Source organism: Canis lupus, chromosome 2 (assembly GCF_011100685.1).
Source record: "Canis lupus familiaris isolate Mischka breed German Shepherd chromosome 2, alternate assembly UU_Cfam_GSD_1.0, whole genome shotgun sequence".
Classification (NCBI taxonomy): Eukaryota; Metazoa; Chordata; class Mammalia; order Carnivora; family Canidae; genus Canis; species Canis lupus.
The window spans coordinates 16,397,053-16,416,237 of NC_049223.1; the positions used below are offsets into that span (position 1 = coordinate 16,397,053).

At 43.3% G+C, this 19,185-nt stretch overlaps 1 protein-coding gene and 1 long non-coding RNA gene across 7 annotated transcripts in view; one reads left to right on the plus strand and one right to left on the minus strand.

The window, feature by feature from the left end:
- Positions 1 to 17,379, minus strand: part of LOC119876057 — a 47,934-nt gene extending 30,555 nt beyond the window's left edge. The window contains exon 1 of the long non-coding RNA XR_005355247.1: positions 16,721 to 17,379. This is a non-coding gene — a long non-coding RNA (uncharacterized LOC119876057). The remainder of the gene's footprint in view (positions 1 to 16,720) is intronic.
- Positions 17,380 to 17,463: 84 nt separating this feature from the next.
- LOC119870089 (homeobox protein Mohawk) overlaps positions 17,464 to 19,185 on the plus strand; it is a 67,075-nt gene continuing 65,353 nt past the window's right edge. For 2 of the 6 annotated variants that reach the window (XM_038529950.1, XM_038529952.1), the window contains exons 1-2: positions 17,464 to 17,873; positions 18,152 to 18,472. In XM_038529950.1, the coding sequence (XP_038385878.1) occupies positions 18,231 to 18,472 (242 nt within the window). In that variant the 5' untranslated portion in view covers positions 17,464 to 17,873; positions 18,152 to 18,230. The remainder of the gene's footprint in view (positions 17,874 to 18,151; positions 18,473 to 19,185) is intronic. The other 4 variants (XM_038529953.1, XM_038529954.1, XM_038529949.1 and 1 more) reach the window with 3 other exon arrangements.

A 19,185-nucleotide genomic window follows, 5' to 3' on the forward strand; every position in this document is an offset into this window, starting at 1 on the left:
GAGGTATATAGGTTTCCAGTTACAGAATGAATAAATCACAGGTATGAAAGTTACAGCATAGGGAATGTAGTCAGCGGTGTTGTAGTAGTGTTGTATGGTGACAGATGGTAGTTATCCTTGTGGTGAACATAGGATAATGTACAGAGTTACTGAATCACTATGTTGTACATTTAAAATTTATGTAACATTGTGTGTCAACTATACTTCAATTAAGCAAGCAAGTAAGAGTATGGTCCTTGAACCATCAGCATCACCTAGGAGCTATTAGGAATGCAGAACATACCCAAATGTATGCATTAGGGATTTGGAGCAGAGCACAGATGTAATCAAAAGTTTAAAAGTACAAACTTTGAAGAAAAGTTAAAAGCTTCTAGAATTAAAATACTTAAAGGAAATTGAAAAATAATCTTCTAACCTTTGTCAGAGAATGGTTTCTGGCTATTCACACTCTCTAGCATCAACCAGAAAAGTAATTAGTTCCATATAAAGGATGAGAGTTTCAGGCAAGGCATAAAATTAATAATGGAACATCTCTTTATTTGAGGGTCTTTAAAAATATATTGGGTAGAATCCCATCATGATCTAATTGTGGCCTTGACTAGATGTGGAAAGATAGATTATATAACTCTTTAAGGTCTTTTCTAACTAAACAGTCAATGAATGGTCTCTGTATAAATAAAATTCCATCGTGAAAATCAACTCAAGTACCTCGTACCTTCCGCCATGCTATTTTCCAAGCTTTGGCTGGAATATTCAGAAATACTGGCAGCTATATTACCTCTTCTGAAGAAAAAATAGGGAGTACAATTCTTGATCCTTTTCATACTGGCAGTTTTAAAGACTTTTAGTGCATTCCTCATACTTACTTGAATTCATATTCTTATGTACTTAATAAGTTATTTTCCTGCCAGTTTGACATATTAACTCATGTCTGAATTAAAGGCCTTATTAAATGTCTGAGTCAAGAACAGGAAGACTGATCAGAGATCTGTTGCTGAATCCCATGTGGTTTCTATCTGGTAACTTTAGGGTGGCCAACCATCCCTTTTTGCCTGGGACTGGAGTGTTTACCCAGACACGAGACTTTCAGTGCTGAGGTCAAGACATTCAGTAACATTACAATTCAATAATACATCTTTCTGTGAATGCATGCATGTATGCATGCTTATATATACCTGCTCACACACATTTGTCATTTTCATGTTCTTCTTGGTTTGACTTCACTTTAGAAGACAGAATAACAAGCAAATAAATATATACCTCTTTCCAATGTATGTGCTATGTGATGAGCTGCACCACTAAGCCAGTAGTCAGCTGTTTATCAACTCATTTTTTAAAATGGGTAAGAAAAAATCTGAAGTTCCATATCTGCATTGTGAAATAAAAAAGAAAAATTCTCTAAATAGAGACATCTTATCTTGCCTATGGTACAAGTGAACAGTTAGTGAAATGGTGCCTCCCTTTCAGCCTTGTAAATCCATTTTTCCAAGAGTAAATTCATTTTCATCTTGTGAGGCTGACAGACTGAACTTCACACACTGCAACCGGGGAAGGGCATACTCTGAGCCAGGTGGCTCGTCATGTGTAATGAAAGGGATTTTCACCATCTTGTCAATCTCATTTTTTCAAAATATTCATAAAATTGTAGAATTGGCTGTATCTGTTTCTCTTAAGTAGCACTTCAGTGTAAAACAACTGATACTGAATTACTCAACTTAAAACTTTTTAGACCAGAAATGTTTCAAGGATATAGGAACATTGATTGAATCAGTGAAAATCCATGAATAGAGAATGATACTGAAAAAAGAAGCCCTCCTCACCAGATGTCACCATTTGAGGCAGTTATTAAGTAAGTTTTTTCCTTTGAAAACATGTATCTAATGGGGAATATTAAACATTTATTTTGCTGCCCCAGTTAGACTATATTACAGAGTAACCAAAACAAAACAAAACAAAACAAAACAACACCACTTGATGAAAGAAAGTGTTATTTCATAGAAAAGTATTACCTACTAAGAGAAAAGGAAGGATTGAATTAGATTTTAATCATTGTTGATCCCTAATGAAATTATTGACCTAGGCAAGGGTTGTCAAGTAGTGTTAAAAAGCATTAAGTTCATGTTTTATGGGGAATCTAACTGTTATAAAGTGCCAAAGCAATACTACAAAGATTTCTTTCTAGTCACAGGAGAAAAACATAAGTGTACGTTCACAAAGCGACCAGATTTTCAACACCCGAATCCAGTGCTCAAATTTAGCCCCCTGAATGGTGGAGCCATCAAACATTATGTCCCTGATGTGACACACAAAAAAACACAAACTGTCACCTGTGGCATATTCTAGCCAAAATGTTTAACATAACCTGAGCAGAAGTTTAAACCAAACTTTCAGCATAAGAAAATAGTGTGGATGGGGGAAGTTCAATGATAGCACCAGAAGACGCCCAGACAAAACCAAGACGAATCATTCTGTTGGGGTCCTTGGTCGGATCTGTTCAACAAGTCAGTGTACAATGGGGGAAAAAATTAAGGATGATGCTAGAATATAAGAAAACCAAGAGCCATAAAAGCTAGGTTCAACAAGTAGGACCTACTAGCTCTAAATGGTATTATGAAGATAATTGAGAAAATCTGATTCAAGATAGACTATTAGATAAGATTAAAATTTTGACTCACAAAGGGAAAGATCATTAGAAAACCAAGATACAAAACAACTTGCTTTGCAATCATTTCGTTTTTATAAGAATACATCCATATATAAAAAGTATCTGAAAGCAAATCAAAAAGATATTAAAGATAATCTCCAATGGTGGGAATATAGTGCTTTTCTTTTCTTAATTTTTGCTTATCTTATTTTCTAGCTTTCTCAAGGTAGCAGTGTTTGTAACAATAAGATTGTGTGTGTGTGTGTGTGTGTGTGTGTGTGTGTGTGGTTTAAAAACTATAAGAATTAAACACTGAGGGTGGGAGTGCCCATGATTTAATGCCCTTAGAATTTTAGACCTCTCTGGTACCTCACACTGATTACTGCAATAATTTTCAATGACTTTAAACGGAGAACTCTTAATCTTCGGTAAGGACTATTGGTGAAGATTTGCTCATCTCCTTTTGTTTATTGCTAATAATATATCTTCTGAACATAAGAAAGTGATTCTGTTTTAAAGGAAGAAAGGAATTAAAAACAGAAGAACAATGAAAGGAAATCTGTGAAGAGGGTTTTGGGCAATGACAGAAGTGAGGAAAGAGATAGGAAGCACATGATACCTATTTTGAAGTATGATGATACACACGTGAATGAAGTCTCTGCAGCCCGTACCTCTCCACCTAGCTATCTTCAAATCATCCCTTTGGGAAGCTTTCTGTCTTTCCAAGTCTCTGCACAGCTGTTTTAGCCCTAAAAACAATCTCAACGTGCTATATTAACTACCTACCCACTTACCTCTTTCTGTCTAGACTGAGGGCAAGGGACAGATTTTTGAAACCACTGTATCTCAAGAATCAAGCACAATGCCTGGAATAGAATGGATGCTTAAGTATTGACTCAATCAGAGGAAGCCCTCCAAGAAAACATAAACTAATATTTATAATGGGGCAAGAAATTGCCCCAGCCACTAATATTGCATCTCTATATGTCACAGAAATTAAAGAAACACATTCTGAAGTAAATGAGATCCAAAACAACCGGGGAAATCCTGCCAAGAAGGCTGTAGTCTTCAGGAAATCAATGCTCCACAAGATCAGCTGACAAGATCAGCTATTTTAGCCTCTGCTCTATTTGCAGATTTAAGATTGCAGAGGGCACCTTCCGCAGGAGATTGGTCGGTTTCCTGAGTGTGTAGCATTCAGCCCCCCAGGCACCCTCTAGTACCTCCTCCATCTTACTGGGAAGTCAGAGTTGAGTCATAATCGTAGGTCCAGGGCCAGGCCTGCATTTTAAATCCCCAGATCCACAAATGAAATCCCTAACATGCCAGACTCCTGGCTCCATTATTTAGTAGCTATATGACCTTGAACTCAGATTCCTCATCCAGAAAAACCTGATTCTAGGACTGTGCCAGGACATTGTGTGAGTAAGAAATGAAGTGATTCATATAAAACCCTGAACAGTGCCTAGCACCTAAGGGTTCCATAATTATGAGCTCTTGCTATTGTTACTATTCTCCCTCACAGTAAAGAATTCCACTACGCACCCAATTATCCCAGAGGCCTCCATACCCTTCCCACAGTGAATTGGCAATGTCAGCAATTAGCATCGATGACTGCTCCTTTTTTATGGGATACAAATGAAAGCAGTGGACATAAAACACAAGTCTCCCAATATCTAGCTTATGCTCACTTCTTGGCAGCCTCATCATTTTTACCATTTCCTTTACAACTCTGAAACTTCAGCTTTAAAAGCCATGGTCATTTGTTTATCTTCTTGAGGATATGACTTTCAATGGAATCTACCTTAGCTGTTATTTAAGAACAAAAAGCATAAAACACTCTTCATCTGCCCCCTTCAGGTAAAGATGACATTTAACAATAATTGAGAAAGTAACTGTTTTCCAAAAGACACTCATGATTTACAAGTGTACCCACCATTGTGTGATTTTGCTCCTTAAAATGACTTGTATTGCCTATTGAAACTCCAATCACACTTTAAAAACTTGAAAACAGAAATTTTCACATCTTTTTTAAAATTTCTCAAAGAGTTTAAGCGAATTATTAAAGTCAGTTGTTGAAAATAAAAATGCAACATGTGATTAATTTATAAGAACTGATTGATATCAAGGAAGACTTGTAAGCATAATTTTTTTAAAAAGATTTTATTTATTTATTCATGAGAGACACAGAGAGAGACAGAGACACAAGCAAAGGGAGAAGCAAGCTCCATGCAGGAAGCCTGATGTAGGACTCGATCCTGGGACTCCAGGATCACACCCTAGGCCGGTGCTAAACCGCTGAGCCACCCAGGGATCCCCAAAGACTTGTAAGCATAATTTTAAGCAAACTCTTCTTTTAATTGTGGGTGGGCCGAAAACAAATGGTAAATGCGGTCTGAAATTGACCTATTCTGTGTGAATCTGTCTTGTCTTGAAGTATCTTTTTTTGAGATGACATGAAAAACAAGTCTCTAATTAACCTGAACTTGAGCCCCAACTTTTAAATTATTATTAAGCCAAGATTTTTTTAATTATGAAGCAATTCAAATTATAAAACTTTCACTAAAACCTGTTGATCATATTAATATATATTTACTTATTAACAATTATATTTTGCTGGAAGCAAAAAATATTTTTGTTTCACTGAGAGAAAAAGATATTTTAAAAATATTACTTACCTTTGACTTTTAAAAAAATTTTTTGTGTGTTTTAGAATTAACATGATATAATAGGACAATAGTGCACATAGACTATTTACAAATACATGATTATATATTAGAGACGTCTGCCCAAAATATTTTTTACTAATCAGGGTGTATAATTTAAAAAGCTTAAGCGCCACTGCCCTAAATCAATTTTTTCCCTAAGTATGGTTTGAGAAACATCTGTGTTAGCATTGCCATAGGGCCTAAGCCCAGGAAACCTGACTTTTAGCATGTATAGTTGGGATCTGGAATGTGCATTTTTAACAAGTACGCCTGCTTAAGGCAGTTCACAAGCTACATGTTGAAAAACATGGTGTTGAAGGAAATAAAAAGCATTTTGTGGAGCTCATGATTGCCTGTGAATAAGGCTGGTAAGTGGTAGTAGCCATATGCAGTGCCCATAATCAGCTGTCTCCTCATTCATCTTAAGGGAAATAATTTGCAAAGCTGACTTCGCTCAAGTGTATAATCCCCTGACCCTCAGTGAAAATATTGTTTCCTAAGAACGGCTCTGTAATAATTGCCCCTCTTAAAAATGTATGTTGCCCTGTTAAAAATGACACTCCTTTCTGTCACTTCAGGTGTTGTCACATGCATTAATCATTGTAGGCTCATCAGAGGATAAACTCATGGGAATTATTCAGTAAGTGTGATTTCATTTTGATTCATCAGAGAACCCAAGTTTAATAAATTTTTTAGAAGTCAGTTAATCAGTACGTAAATAAATGCAAAAAATTTAAAAGCACTCAAAACAACCAGTATCACCCTTAGACCCAGACAAGGGGCCACTGCCTTGAACCTTTCTTTGAAAGGACCTACATCACACACATGTGTGCAGGTAACTATATTAAAGAGCACACAGTGCCTCTGTTGTATAGGACTTAGCACTCATTAGAATGACTTTAAACCAAAAAATCTGCTGTTGTGACCAATACCATTCAGGGCCCATAGGAATTCTTCTACACATTGTTTGTTGTATAACCTGAGGATAAAAGGTAATCACTTCCAAATATTGGAAAGGTTTTGGTTATCCTGCCAAGAACATTAGAGGTGAGCATTTCTTTCAAGAGCAGAGAGAAAAGATAAGTTAATCAACTCAGCAAATCCTCTGAATGCAATCTAGCCTTGCTTCATATAATATTTGTTTTCCAGAAGTGCCTGGCATCGCTTTCTTGCTTCTCCAATACAAGATATTCAATGTTTAGCAAATCTTTGCAGTGGTTGCACCTGGCAGTGACAGAACATTTTGCAATATTAAACAATTTATAACACTTAAAGATTGATAAGTGTGTAGATCTAGACTGTCATTCATGAAATCAGATATCAATACTTTACACTGACAACCAGCTATGCCTTGAACACTAGCATGAACAGATAATTTTATTTATATGGAATATTCTAAATTAATTTTCCAAAATATTAAATAAAATTTCAGCTTTATTTAAAATCCTATATTCATTAATTATTAATTTTTCTTTTCTATTTGAATGTTACATATAATGTGTTTTAGAATGAAATAGCACTTCATAACAATATATATTAAAAATATATAAACTATATTAAAATAACTTTAAACCTAAAATTTTCTATATTTGCTTTAATGTACATTCTTGATGAAAATATATTCACTTATTTCATATATTCAATATATCTTGGACACTTTTAGTAGAATTACTTTTTATTTGAATTCCTTCAGAACACAAGTTATGAGAGCATATCGATCATAATAACACAGTGATCTTTACTGAAATGAAGACAAGAAAAATAAATTTAACTAAATAAATACATAATAAATTACAAATTGTGTCTCTTTCATTTTATTACTCATTTAACATTGCTAGTCCAACAACAAAACATCCAGACATGTGCAGTAACAATTAAACCAACTTGTCTTCAATATTTTTCAAAGAAAAATCATAACTTTAAATAGTTTTTGATTTTTCATCATGATAGTATAGTTGTCAAGGTAGAGGGATGTGACATATTTTATTTAACAGTGTTTTTAGCTTGATTTGTAACTTTTAAATATTTAGACATATGGTGTGTAGGCGTCCATTTGTACTTTTGCCTTGGACTACACGAATATTAGAGGGAGGCCTAGAAGCTATCCCAAACAAAAACAAGACAAAACAAAACAAAACAAGACAAAACAGCAAGAAATTCATGAAGTCGTAGGAGCCACTATCATCTCTTTAGGCCTCTCAGTCAAACGACTGGTTTTCACCCCACTTGGGATATGCCACTTACAATCATGCTGTGTCTATTCCTATAACAGAGCAACATTTCCAGATCGCTGGGGGTGTTCCAAAGTATGTTGTTTTTCATTGCTGAACCACTTCACCGCCTGGTAGGAAGGATGTTCTCCAGATTGAGAGAACCCACAGAAGAGTCAGCAGTTATTAGCTTTTGAGTGTGAACACACACATGAAATTTAACAGGAAGTATAGCCTTTTGCAATGATGTCGGAGCTGTGGGAAGTCATCACATTCTGGGTGACACTGAGAGTCTATCTGCTCCCCACCAAGGTCACATACAGAAAGGAAAGCAAACACACTGGTGTCAAATTTCCTGCTGCTGCATGAGGAGCCAAAAGGTGTGCAACCACGTATTTAGCTGTGCCTACAATGATGCAGTCAAGTAACGTTCTTTCTCTCTACCCTTCCAGCGTACCTTCAGAGAGGAGGTTAGTCAGAATTAGGTGATTCAGCAAATGAGCTCTGGCACCTGCCTGACCGCATTCAAATCCTAGCTCCACCAGTGATCAACCCGTGACTTAGGGCAATTCTAGGCCTAGGCGTCCTCTTCTACAAAATGGGCACTAATAGGTGCTTACCCCAAAGGATGGCTGTGAGAATGACATGAGTTAAGTGCCTACGATGGTACATGGGCATGTAGTAAGTGCCATGTGCATATGATGTAAATTTTTTTATTCCATAACTATGTCCCCATTTATAAGAGTCCAGAAGAGCATCATTAGGACATTCTGTCTTGAGCTGACCGCTACTGCAGGTCCAAGAAAAAAAAATTGTGATATTTGGATATTACAGGGCTTCTCTTATCCTAGACTTTGGGCTATTTAAATTGCACAATTCATTGGCATAAACACCTTTTTTCCTTTTCCCTTTCTTGTATAGCCCACACTCCCTTCTAAAACAGGATTTGTAGTAGCTGACAACATCAAAGCACACTTAGCAAAGATCAATGAATATCAAAACAAACAGATAGCTAATTACTTAGGATCACTGTATAGTTCTAGGTGAAGGCCCAACTGCTCCACCCCACCACTCCACCCCAATAAGTTGCCTGCCGGGGTAGTCTGGAGCCGAGACACTTGGGCAAGAATTGGTCTTAGGAGAGAGGTAGAGGCTTCTCTCTCAAGAATTACCTCACTGCCACATATGACAAGTTTATTCTCAAAACTCGTCTCTTCCAAACCCCCTCTCCCTTCAAGAGTTTTCCAAAAGAGTGTAAAGGTGGAGGACCAGAGGCAGGTTTCAGGAAGGCCTGGACCAGGAAAGATGAGCTAACAACTCCTGTGTTTACTCTTGCTGGTTTTTTTTTTTTTCTTTTTTCCAATGGAAGCCCTAAAAATCTCTCTTGAAACCCAGAGGTTTTTGGCATAAAACTTGAAAAAGTCTGATGTAAGAGGTGAAAATGCTGTTTTTCAATCAGGCTCAAATTTCTGAAATAATGATCTTTTTGCATGTTTTCGGGAAGGATGTTGGTAATATGGTTACAAAATTTTTAGCAGACACATAAAATGGCCCTTCTATCGTCTTTATGCTCCCTCATGCAATTTCTACAGATGATTTACAGATTTACTGGATTCAAGCAATCTTTATATCAGACACCTTAGAACATTTTAGATGAGGTATGTTTGTTTTCTGGGGCTTTCTTAACAAGTTTCTAAGCTAGGCAAGGATCATGTCTTTTAAATCAAATTCAATGCAGTTCTTGGCACAGGATTTTGCATGCAGGTGTCCCATAAATGTTTACTGTTGATTATTTTAAAAGAAAACAATGGAAAAAATAGTTTGAATTTTGTGGGGTTTGGGGGAGAGGCAGGAGGAAGTGAGCTAGAAAACAGTAATCCTTATAAATTAATCACCATTTTTCCATGACTTAAAAAAAAACATAAGCATCAAAACCCAAACAATACCGTGTCTAAAGGTATGTCAATACTTTTTTTTTAAGGGGGTTAAAATACAAAAAGAACAGCATTAAAAATATTGTGAAAATAATTAGGCTGATTCTCTAAACATATTTAACACATTCTCAGGAGGAGAGGGGAGAAAGCATGCTTTCTTGACATCTTTTGAGTTCCCTCTGTTTGGGAAAGCCTCCAGTCATCTAAAAGTGCTTTGCTTAAGCCCGCTGGTGGTAACTTTGTACAGGTGTGCATTATGGAGCATATAGGCTAAGTTCCCTTTGTCAAGAAACCCCAAAGTACTGTGACTTCAAGAAGGGGAAGTCTATTGGTCCCTCATAAGAGTCCAGAGCTGAATAGCCCAGGTGCGGGGGGCCAGCAAACACAACCTCCCGTCAAATCTAGCCTGCTGTCTGTTTCTGTTCCTGAGGTAAGAACAGTTTGTACATATTTAAATGACTGGGAAAAAAAAAAGTCAAGGGAAGTATATTGTGTTGCACATGAAAATTACATAAAGCTCAATCCTCGGTGTCCATTAAATAGTTTTACAGCAACACAGCAACACTCATTCCTTGACTCATTCATACTCAAGCGTTATCTACAGCTGCTTTCACACTGCAGTGGCAGAGTTGAACGGGGAACTTATGACCCACAAAACCTCACACATTTACTGTCCAGCCATTCCCAGAAAGAGTTATCTGAGCCCAAGCCCGGAAGCTCTCATCCATGTGGTCCATTCAAAGCCCCAGGTTCCTTTCATCTTGTGACTCTCTGCTGTTCTTTGAGTTGTTATCTGATCAATAGATGTGGGTCACTGTCACATCCGTGTTCCAGCCCTTGGTAACAGGGAAGAGTTAAAGAAGACAAGCAATTTCTTTTTAAGCAGATTAAGCAAAAGTTGAATACATCACTTTTGCTCACACGCATTCCTTTGGTGAATTTATTCAAATAAACCACACATACATGAAAACAGAATAAAAATGAAAGCAGGGAGGATGGATGGGGTGGTGGGGTCAGCCAAAAGCTTGATACAGCATGAAGTACATAGAGTAATTACATCTTAAAACTCTATTGAGTACCTGAAGTCCATTTGGTTCCAAACATAGAGTCATACTAGCTGGTGATCAAAAGTCTTCACTATATTTAAATGGCCACGTTTTGATGTGCAAGCAAATTGATTTTCAAGATAGAATAGTCTCCTGGGAGAAATTCTTGTATTTCAATGCACATTTTGAGGACAAAACGTTCTCCAGATTTCACCTCAAGATTCCACAATATAGTATATTTTCATGTGTATAATGGAGTAGAGACTCTGTGATTATTGGTGGCTACCGAAGATATTTTGGAATGAAACGAAAAGATGAAGTGTTAGTGCTTCACGGTTACTTCAGGCCCTGTCTCAAGCTCTGGGAAGTAGAAAAAGAACATTAACCCACCTGGATCTCAGCTCTACTGACTGTTCATTATTTGTATTTCTGTACTTTTTATGTAGCTAACGTTTTGAGGAGTGTTGGCAACAAAATATTTGCATGTTTGTCCAGAGTGAATTTGACTAATATGCAAGCAGATTGAAGGTTCTCATATTGACTGGTTGCTTTGTGAAAAAAAAAAAAAAAGTAATTCACATTCCATTAAGTATTGAGCAAGAAAAAAAAAAGATGCATTTTACTTTTTCAAATGATGGATGGCAGGGACTCATCACTTTTACAAATAACCTTATATTGCTGGTGGTCAGTTACCACTTGGTTATGTGATGCATTTGAAAAGCTCTGTACAGCCGTCCTCTACTCTGGAGACTATGGCTGCCCGAAACTGCTCTCCTGCTTCGAGCAGGACACGACAAAATAAAAGGCAGCTTCGTCCTAGAACAGTGTTGAATTAGCCTTCTAAATTAGAACCATAACCAGGCCATGCATATTACTATTTCGATACTTGACATGCTCTGAAATTAGAAACAGAATAATATTGGAAGTCTTTGGAGCGCAAGATGGTTTTAAAATTTTGAAGATTAAATTTATTACAGCCTTTTGGGTGTTTTGCAACATCTCTTAGACCAATCTACATTGGAAAGGAATTCGCCATGTACACCAGAAAAGGAATTTCAAATCAGTGGGGGAAAACTCTTTAAGGGACACCACAGGAATAACTAGCTATTCAACTGAAGAAGAGAAAAGAATCAAGTTAGATTTCCACCTCACAACATATACAGATTAATTCCAAGAGGATTTAATTCTTTAAAGATTAAAGAGGATTATTTTCCAAGTGAAAATAATTTTTTAAAACCATTAGAAGAAAATAAAAACACAAAATACAGACACAAAATTGTAAGGAAGACACAAAACCAAGAATTCATAAAGGAAAATGCAGACCTATTGACCTATATTCACCTTTAAACCCCCTATAAGGCAAAATCAAAATAGGCAAAAGGCAGATGTCAGACCAGGTAACATATTTGCACTATATAAAACATATATATCATGGAAAAATGATTTATAAAGGATCTTTATAAAATTAACAAGGCATCTAATAAAATTCTAAGCAAGTTTCTTTAATTAAGAAATACAAATGGCTTATAAACAAATGAAAATCTTCTCACACAATAAGACACTATTTTACGCATCAGACTGGCAAACATTATGATGTCCAAATATATGAAATGCTATGTAGCACATCAGCAAACGGGGACTTTAGGGGCATAGATTGGAGGGAAATTAGGAAATATCTATCAAAATTTTTAAATCATGTCTCCTTCAACCCAGGAATTCCACATCTGTATAGCTATTCCTAGAAACATGCTTACACTTGTGCAGAAATAGTCCAACAAAGGTGTTTAATGTTTATTATAGTGAGAATTGAAAAGGCAGAAATGATGATGTAGAATGACTAAATGGATTATGGAGCATCATGTAAGACTTAAAAATACGGAATTACATGTATATGTCCTAATATGAAAGTTCTCTATGAAATCAAATGAAAAAGCGAGTTTTAGTTTAATTCTGTGTGTCTGTGTACGTTTATATAAGGGCATAAGTTATGGTCTCATTTATTTCAAAAGGTCAGAAAGCGAAACTATGATGATTTGCTTGCATTCATGTATGTGAACCCAGAGAAGAAGGAGCCAAAGGCTGCACATCAAATCAGCAGTGGCCACCTCTTGGTGGTTGCTACCCAGGAACGTGACTGGGTGGAGCTGGCTGACGAGGAACTTTCACTTGTACTCTGTTCCTTGGCTGTGAGTGAATTTATGGAGAAGGCCCTCTCAGAGAGAATTTATCCTGCATTATTTATGCAATTAAAATTAAATCATAAACAAAGCAAAAAATGCCTTGTGAGAAATTTGGAGGCTCCCATTTCTGCTGGCTCACCCACCACGTTTCTGCAGCTGTGGCTTTCACTATGGGCTTCGCTGTTTTCCTTATGCACTTCGACATGTATCCCTACAAGTCACACTGGCCAAGTGTGAGGTGAACCTGCTATTTGTTCATAAATTTACTATTTTATAACATTTGGACGGGAAGTGACAGTCATTCCCTGGCTTTGTAATTTATATCATTGCCTATAAGTAATAACTAGAAAAAGAGAGTTTAAAAGCAATCCTTATTTTCAAAAACTTTAATCAATATTTGTTCTGAACTGTCAGGCTCCTTGGTAAAATACCAAAATGCTTAAAATGAAGGCTTTTTTTTTATTAGAAAGTGAAAATTGCTTATGTTTATAATGACACTCTAGGTCTAACAGAATGAATGAAGATTTCTGCCAAATGTTGTTACTTAACATTTTTCTAGCTTTAGCAGTAGTAATATATTGCTTTCACATTAAAAAAAAAATCTTAATAATAGCATATGGCAAATTTGTGGAAAACTTAATATCTTCATCTTTTATGCTTTAGTAAGTTCAGGCTAAACCAAGATCAAACTAACCAAAATTAAGATTAGGACTCAAATTTTCTGACTTCTGGCCTAAGCTGTTTTTTCTTTCACCTGCACATGGCCATCTCCCACAAACTACATATTCTCTTAGGTCTTCTGATATGTTTTCTAAAACTTGAAGGTTTGCTTCTGAGGATTATAATGCAGCATTTCATATGCTGAGATTACAACATAGCATTAGCAGCTCAGTAAAATTCATCTTCAGAAGAGGTGGAATTTAATATAATGATAACTGTGTCTGAACTGTGGGTTAAAATAAAGAAGAAACTTTATTCTTGCACAGAGGATGAAACTTGCAAAAATAAAAATTTTGGTCTATCAGACAACACATGCCCATTTGTATATTATGGAGGGATCCTCCATATGATTTCATTTAAAAACCAACCCTTCACTGTTTTTTTTTTCATTTTAAAATGGATTCTAATTACTAAACTATAATCTAAAATAATTCTGCAATACTTTTTCAGTGACTTAAGACAAAGGTGTGTATATTTATTCCTATACCAAATAAAAAATGTTTCACACAAAGATTATTTTGCTGTATATTTTATATCACATTTTAAGAAAACAAATCTTATACGTAAATATATCTAAGATGAAAGTCCTCTAAGTGCATTTTAAAATTGTGTAAATGCAGTTAAGACTAAAACAACAAAATGCAGTATATACTACTCCCTAACTCAGTACTGTACAATGAAATTACAAGCAACCAAGTACATGCTTGTTGCTTTACACAGCACAGCTGACCAAAATAGATGTCAGAGGGGCGTTTTACAGCTGATTTCATTATAATGACTGGTGACCACCATCATAGAGCCATAGGAGAGAATCCCTCTCTTTCTTCCTGTGAATTATCAATTTATCAATTGTTGTGAAACTTATTCGCTGCAAGTCTGTGGCTGAAATTTTATGATGGGACTTTAAATCCCACAGCGAGTTCTGTAGACCGATGTGTATATTGAATTCACACTTCAGCAAGTCAAGTGCGGCGCCAATGACAAAATGCTAACGTTCCAACCTCAAATTATACATGAAGGGAAAACAAGGACAGGGGGGAATGTGCTCAAATGATAATATTTATCTGCCTAACGCGCAAAAACTTAAACCTTCGTCCTGTTCTGCTTTAGATTGTGCCACTGCCGGGTTTGCCATCGCGTATTTTGGGAGATAACATAATGGAAAATTCGAAGGTGTGATTAGTCTTGGAAATAGTAGCTTTAATATATAGATATATTTAACCACTTCCAGGGCCATAAAAGGAAGATGCTTAGGTGGGCCTCTGCCCCAGAGCTGACCAGCCACCTTTAAGGAGAAAAGAATAATGATGTCATAACTTTCAGGTTTGGGAAAATCTACTTTCGCTCTTACAAAAAGATGAAGGTGTCGCTGCGGCGGCAAGGCCCGCGGCGAGTACGCGGGCGGCTTCGTGCTCGGCGCCTGGAGGATATTCAAGGCTGCCAGAAGCTCTGAGCTTCACCGTTGCACCCAAATTACAGCTTTCGCTACTCTTATATTTAGGGTGATGGTGGGAAGAGAACTATCGTCAATAAGGGAATCTGAGAGGCATTCTGACTCCTTGCACTGTGTCCCAGCTCGGGATTCTTCCAAGTTCCATGCCCTTTCCTCCATGCAGGTCCCTGGCCCTGGGCTCGCCCTCTCTTTCTACCTGGGTCACCGTGGGCTGGGCACCTGGGCTCGCCTCGCCCCAGCCTTGCCTCCCTCCACCCCTGTGTCTACGGCGAGCGCAGCCTCTCCAGCCCTGGCCTCGGACGCGGGACGTGCGCCTGGATCCGAGACAACCCGGACCTCAGAAGCCCGGTGACACCAGAAAAGAAGCTCCCGGGGCGCAAGCACCTCCCGTGATATGCTCGCACGTTAGAGGCACAAACCTGAGCTCTAACTTCTCTCCCGCTAATCGCGAAGCAAATGAAGGGCGCATCGCAGCGCACTCTCCTGCTGGCCGCGCGTGGCTAAATTTCCGGCTCTCGGGCCAGCTAAGACGCGGGATTTGCACCGCAGTCTCTCGGCTCCCGGAGCCCGAGCCGAGCGCTACTTGCGGCTTCTCCAATTTCTCCCCTAAGCGTGAAGGAAATAGCCCCTTTTGCTCTGCGCCTGCGGGGCCGGTGGATCTGAGAGCCGGGCCCCGCTGGGGAGGACCCGGCGAGCGGGGGGGGAGGGGGGCCGGGGGGGCCTCCCCGGCGGCGCCTACAGCGGCGGCTCGTCTGCGAGGTTAACGGCAGTCCCCGCGGCCGGGAGGGTGCTGAGGCTTCCTCTCGCCGGCCCGGGAACGTGGATACCGCGCCCGCAGGATGTTCGCCGGCTGGGCCGCGCAGTCAAGAAACATGAGAAGGCCTCGGTATTCCTGTGCCCGGGCCGCGCGCGCCCGTCTGCGTAAATAAAGCCGAGAGGACGGCGGTGGCTGCGGTGAGCGCGCTGGAGCCCGCGCCGAGAACATGCGGCGGGGATGGGAGCGCGCCTAGCCTCGACGCGGGAGAGCCAGCCGCCCTGCCGCCGGCCGCCGGCCGCACCGCCACAGGTACAGCCCTCGGGTCGCGCGTCGTGCTCGGCGCCGGGGGACGCGCGGCTCGCCCTGGCTCCGGGGGGGGGGGGGCGCGTTCCCTCTGCCTCCTGCCCTCGGCTCTCCCCGCCCTGCCCCCACCCCGCTTCGAGGTCCGCGCCCCGGGGTGGCCGCTCCTGCGCGGCTTTACAGTTGTTCGCGGGCGTCGGGTGCGGTAGTTCCACACGCAGGGAGCTCCCCAAGCGACAGTTTGGAGCGAGGCAGGGCAAGGGGAAGTGGGGGGTGCAGGAGCAGAAAGGGGCGCTGGGGACTGCGCTTGGGCGCCGGGTGAGGGCCGGCAGCTGCGCTTCCCACGCCCCACGCCCCGAACCCCTCGCTTCCGGACCCGGCTCTCGGACCCTTGCAGCCCCCTCCCAACTCGCCTGCAGCCTGCAGACCCAGACTGCGCCGGGTGTCTGTGGCTGCGACCTCTGCGTGGGCTTGGGACAGCCAGGAAAAGGTCCGGGGTGGCAAACCTCACGGCGGAGTCGCCTGGAAAAACTCGCCGTTGACCATGGGACCACGGGGCGGAGAGACACAGTCGGAGTGGGAAAGGGTGTGTTGGACAAACATCTCAGCGTGAACGCAAAGCACTACGCGCACTGATTTAAAAAAAAAAAACAAAAAACCACCACCACCACCACCAAGGCTAGTCCTGACCTTAGAACAGGGGCTGCAAGCACGGAAATTTGCTTGGACACTTTTCGCCGAGGCTGTGGGCACACTCCAGACACGTACCTGCCTGCGCGGGAGGACTCAGCCTTATAGTGCACTGAGCACTGCGCAGAAGGCTGGCTGCACCTCCCCAGCAATCCTGACGGTAGCCGTCTCTCAATCTTTGTGGTCACGGTCCTCAGTGTCGCGCGTGGCCGCTGCTGTGGCGGCGGGAGGGCGGGGTTAGGGGGCGTTGGCGAGTGTGGGCGCTCTGCGAGGCAGAAGATCTGGCGGTGTTGGGGTGGCTGCCCCGGCCCGGGCGGGGCGGGGTGAGGGGGCGCTGGCAGCAGTGCGGAGGCGGCTGGGGAGAAACAGGAGCTACCCCGAGGCGCGAGGCGGGGGGATGGGGGCGGTAACTCCACTGCTCCGCCGCGGCGCGCGCTTGAACCTGAGGCCGGCGCTCTGCGGCCAGAGGCTCGGGGCCGCCGCGACCCCGGAGGTGAGCTGCAAGCTTTTTCCAAGGATGGAAGCCGCAGGCTCGGTGGTGCGCGGACCGCTATGCCTCCTTCCGCTCCTGACACCTATGCAACCTCTGAAATGGTTCCCCGAGGCTCCAGAGAGGGGCGAGTGAGGAGGGGCTCCGAGCTCCAGGCTCACACCCGCGCTGAGGAAGAGGACCGCACTGACAGCGGGTTCCGGGAGGCCCGGGTCTCCGGCGCCTTTGACCCGCCGGGACCCTGCGCGTCCTGGAGCGGGCGGGGGTGGGGGTGGTGGTGGTAGGAGGACTGCGGGGGGGGGGGGGGGGGGGAGGGGGGGAGGGACACAAAGTGGTGCATTTGCCTCTGACGCCACTTAACTTTCTAGCTCTGGAGTGAGCTGACTTTCCCTGCCCTCACCCCTACCCCCAGGGACCTTAGCCAGAATTAGAACGCAGGGGTTTCAGCCAAACCATCCAGGATCTAGAAAACATGAAAATCCCCGGAATCCCAGTGTGGCCTGGGACTCATTAACCGGGACTTGCAGATGTAGTTGTTCACATTATCCCCAAATTTCCCTTCCTTCCAATCCCTCCTTCTAACCCGAGTGGGAGCTCCGCGATGCTTTAGACTTCCGTGTGCCTGAAGAACCAACACCCCCCTCCCCGCGCCTCTCGGGCTCCGCTAACCCGATTGCAGTTCTTCCAGATTAAAACCAAGAAAAGAACTCGTTTAGGAATTACTTTCCTTTGCCAACGCAGGTAAATTATTCCTGGTTGAGGTTCCTTGGGAACTCGATGTCGGGGGGCCAGAAGGAGGGTAGGGACCTGTCCCCCCAGCGAGCAGGGTTGGGGGGGGAAGGGAGGCTGGCGGGTTAGCGGTGTAGCCAGGTGGGGAGAGCAAGGATTCCCGTGTCCAGGTGCCGCAGCCCCGCTCCTCCCCTCGGCTCCCGGGCCCAGAGCCTCGGCCAAGCCCGGGGCTCGGGACGCGTTGGGCCGTGAGCACTGAGCGAGTAACGTGATGCATCTTCTTCGTCTAGAACCCGAGCCCTGCGGAGCTCCCGGCGGCCAGGCCTCGAGGCGCTGCGGCCGCGCGGCGCGCCCCTGCCAGCGCGCACCATGAACACCATCGTCTTCAACAAGCTCAGCGGCGCCGTGCTTTTTGAGGACCGCGGTGCTGCGGAGCGGGAACGGGGCAGCCGGCCCTATGGTGGCGTCCTGGACAGTGCCCACGCCCGCCCCGAGGTGGGCATTCCGGACGGCCCGCCCCTCAAGGACAACCTCGGCCTGAGACACCGGAGGACTGGGTACGCGCACCCTCCCGGGACCCCCGCCCGCCTGCAGCCGGGACAGTGGGAGCGGTGAGCGGCGCGGGGCGTGCAAGTGGCAGCCAGGCCCCTGGGTTAGAGACCCAGAGTCCCCGGGAGGGAAGGTCTCCGCCCCTGGTCTCGAGCATTAGTTTCTCGAAATATAGGGGAATCAGCTCATCAGGACAGCTCACAAGAGGCTTGTTGGAAAGTGAGAACACCTGGGACGGCCCCTCGGGCCCCCGATACCTGCATCTCAGGGTGGGGGCTGCCTGCCCCGCTCCGGCCCACGGGTGCAGACGCGGCTGAGAGCTAGGCAGAGGGGGCTGAGCGCGATGCCAAGGAACAGGGCAGGGCCAAGCGGTCAGGGCGTCCCGGGTCAGGCCGGCCCCGTGGCCTTCCCCATCTTCTGTCGCGACGGGGCCTCGGAGCTGCCTCGAAGGTGTTGGCAAGGTCGCCAATGCGCGGGGCGCCCTGGGCGCGGGCGCGGGCGCGCGCGGCTCGGCGGGGCCCGCTGCGAGCCCGGGCGGGGGGGGGGGGGTGGGGGTGGAGGCGGCCGGCCTGCCGCGCCGGGTTTCGGCTTGGTGGGGTGAGGGGCCGCTGCGGAGCGGGAACTCGCGGGTGGGCCGGCAGCTCCCTCCGGCTGCCGAGGCGTCGCGGCGGCTCCCCGAGCGCCCCGCGGGAGAGGGGCGGCCGTCCTGGCCGTCTCCACCTGAAAGATTGCATCAGCTGCTTGCTCTGCGGCGTTGCTGGTTAGTGAAATAGAG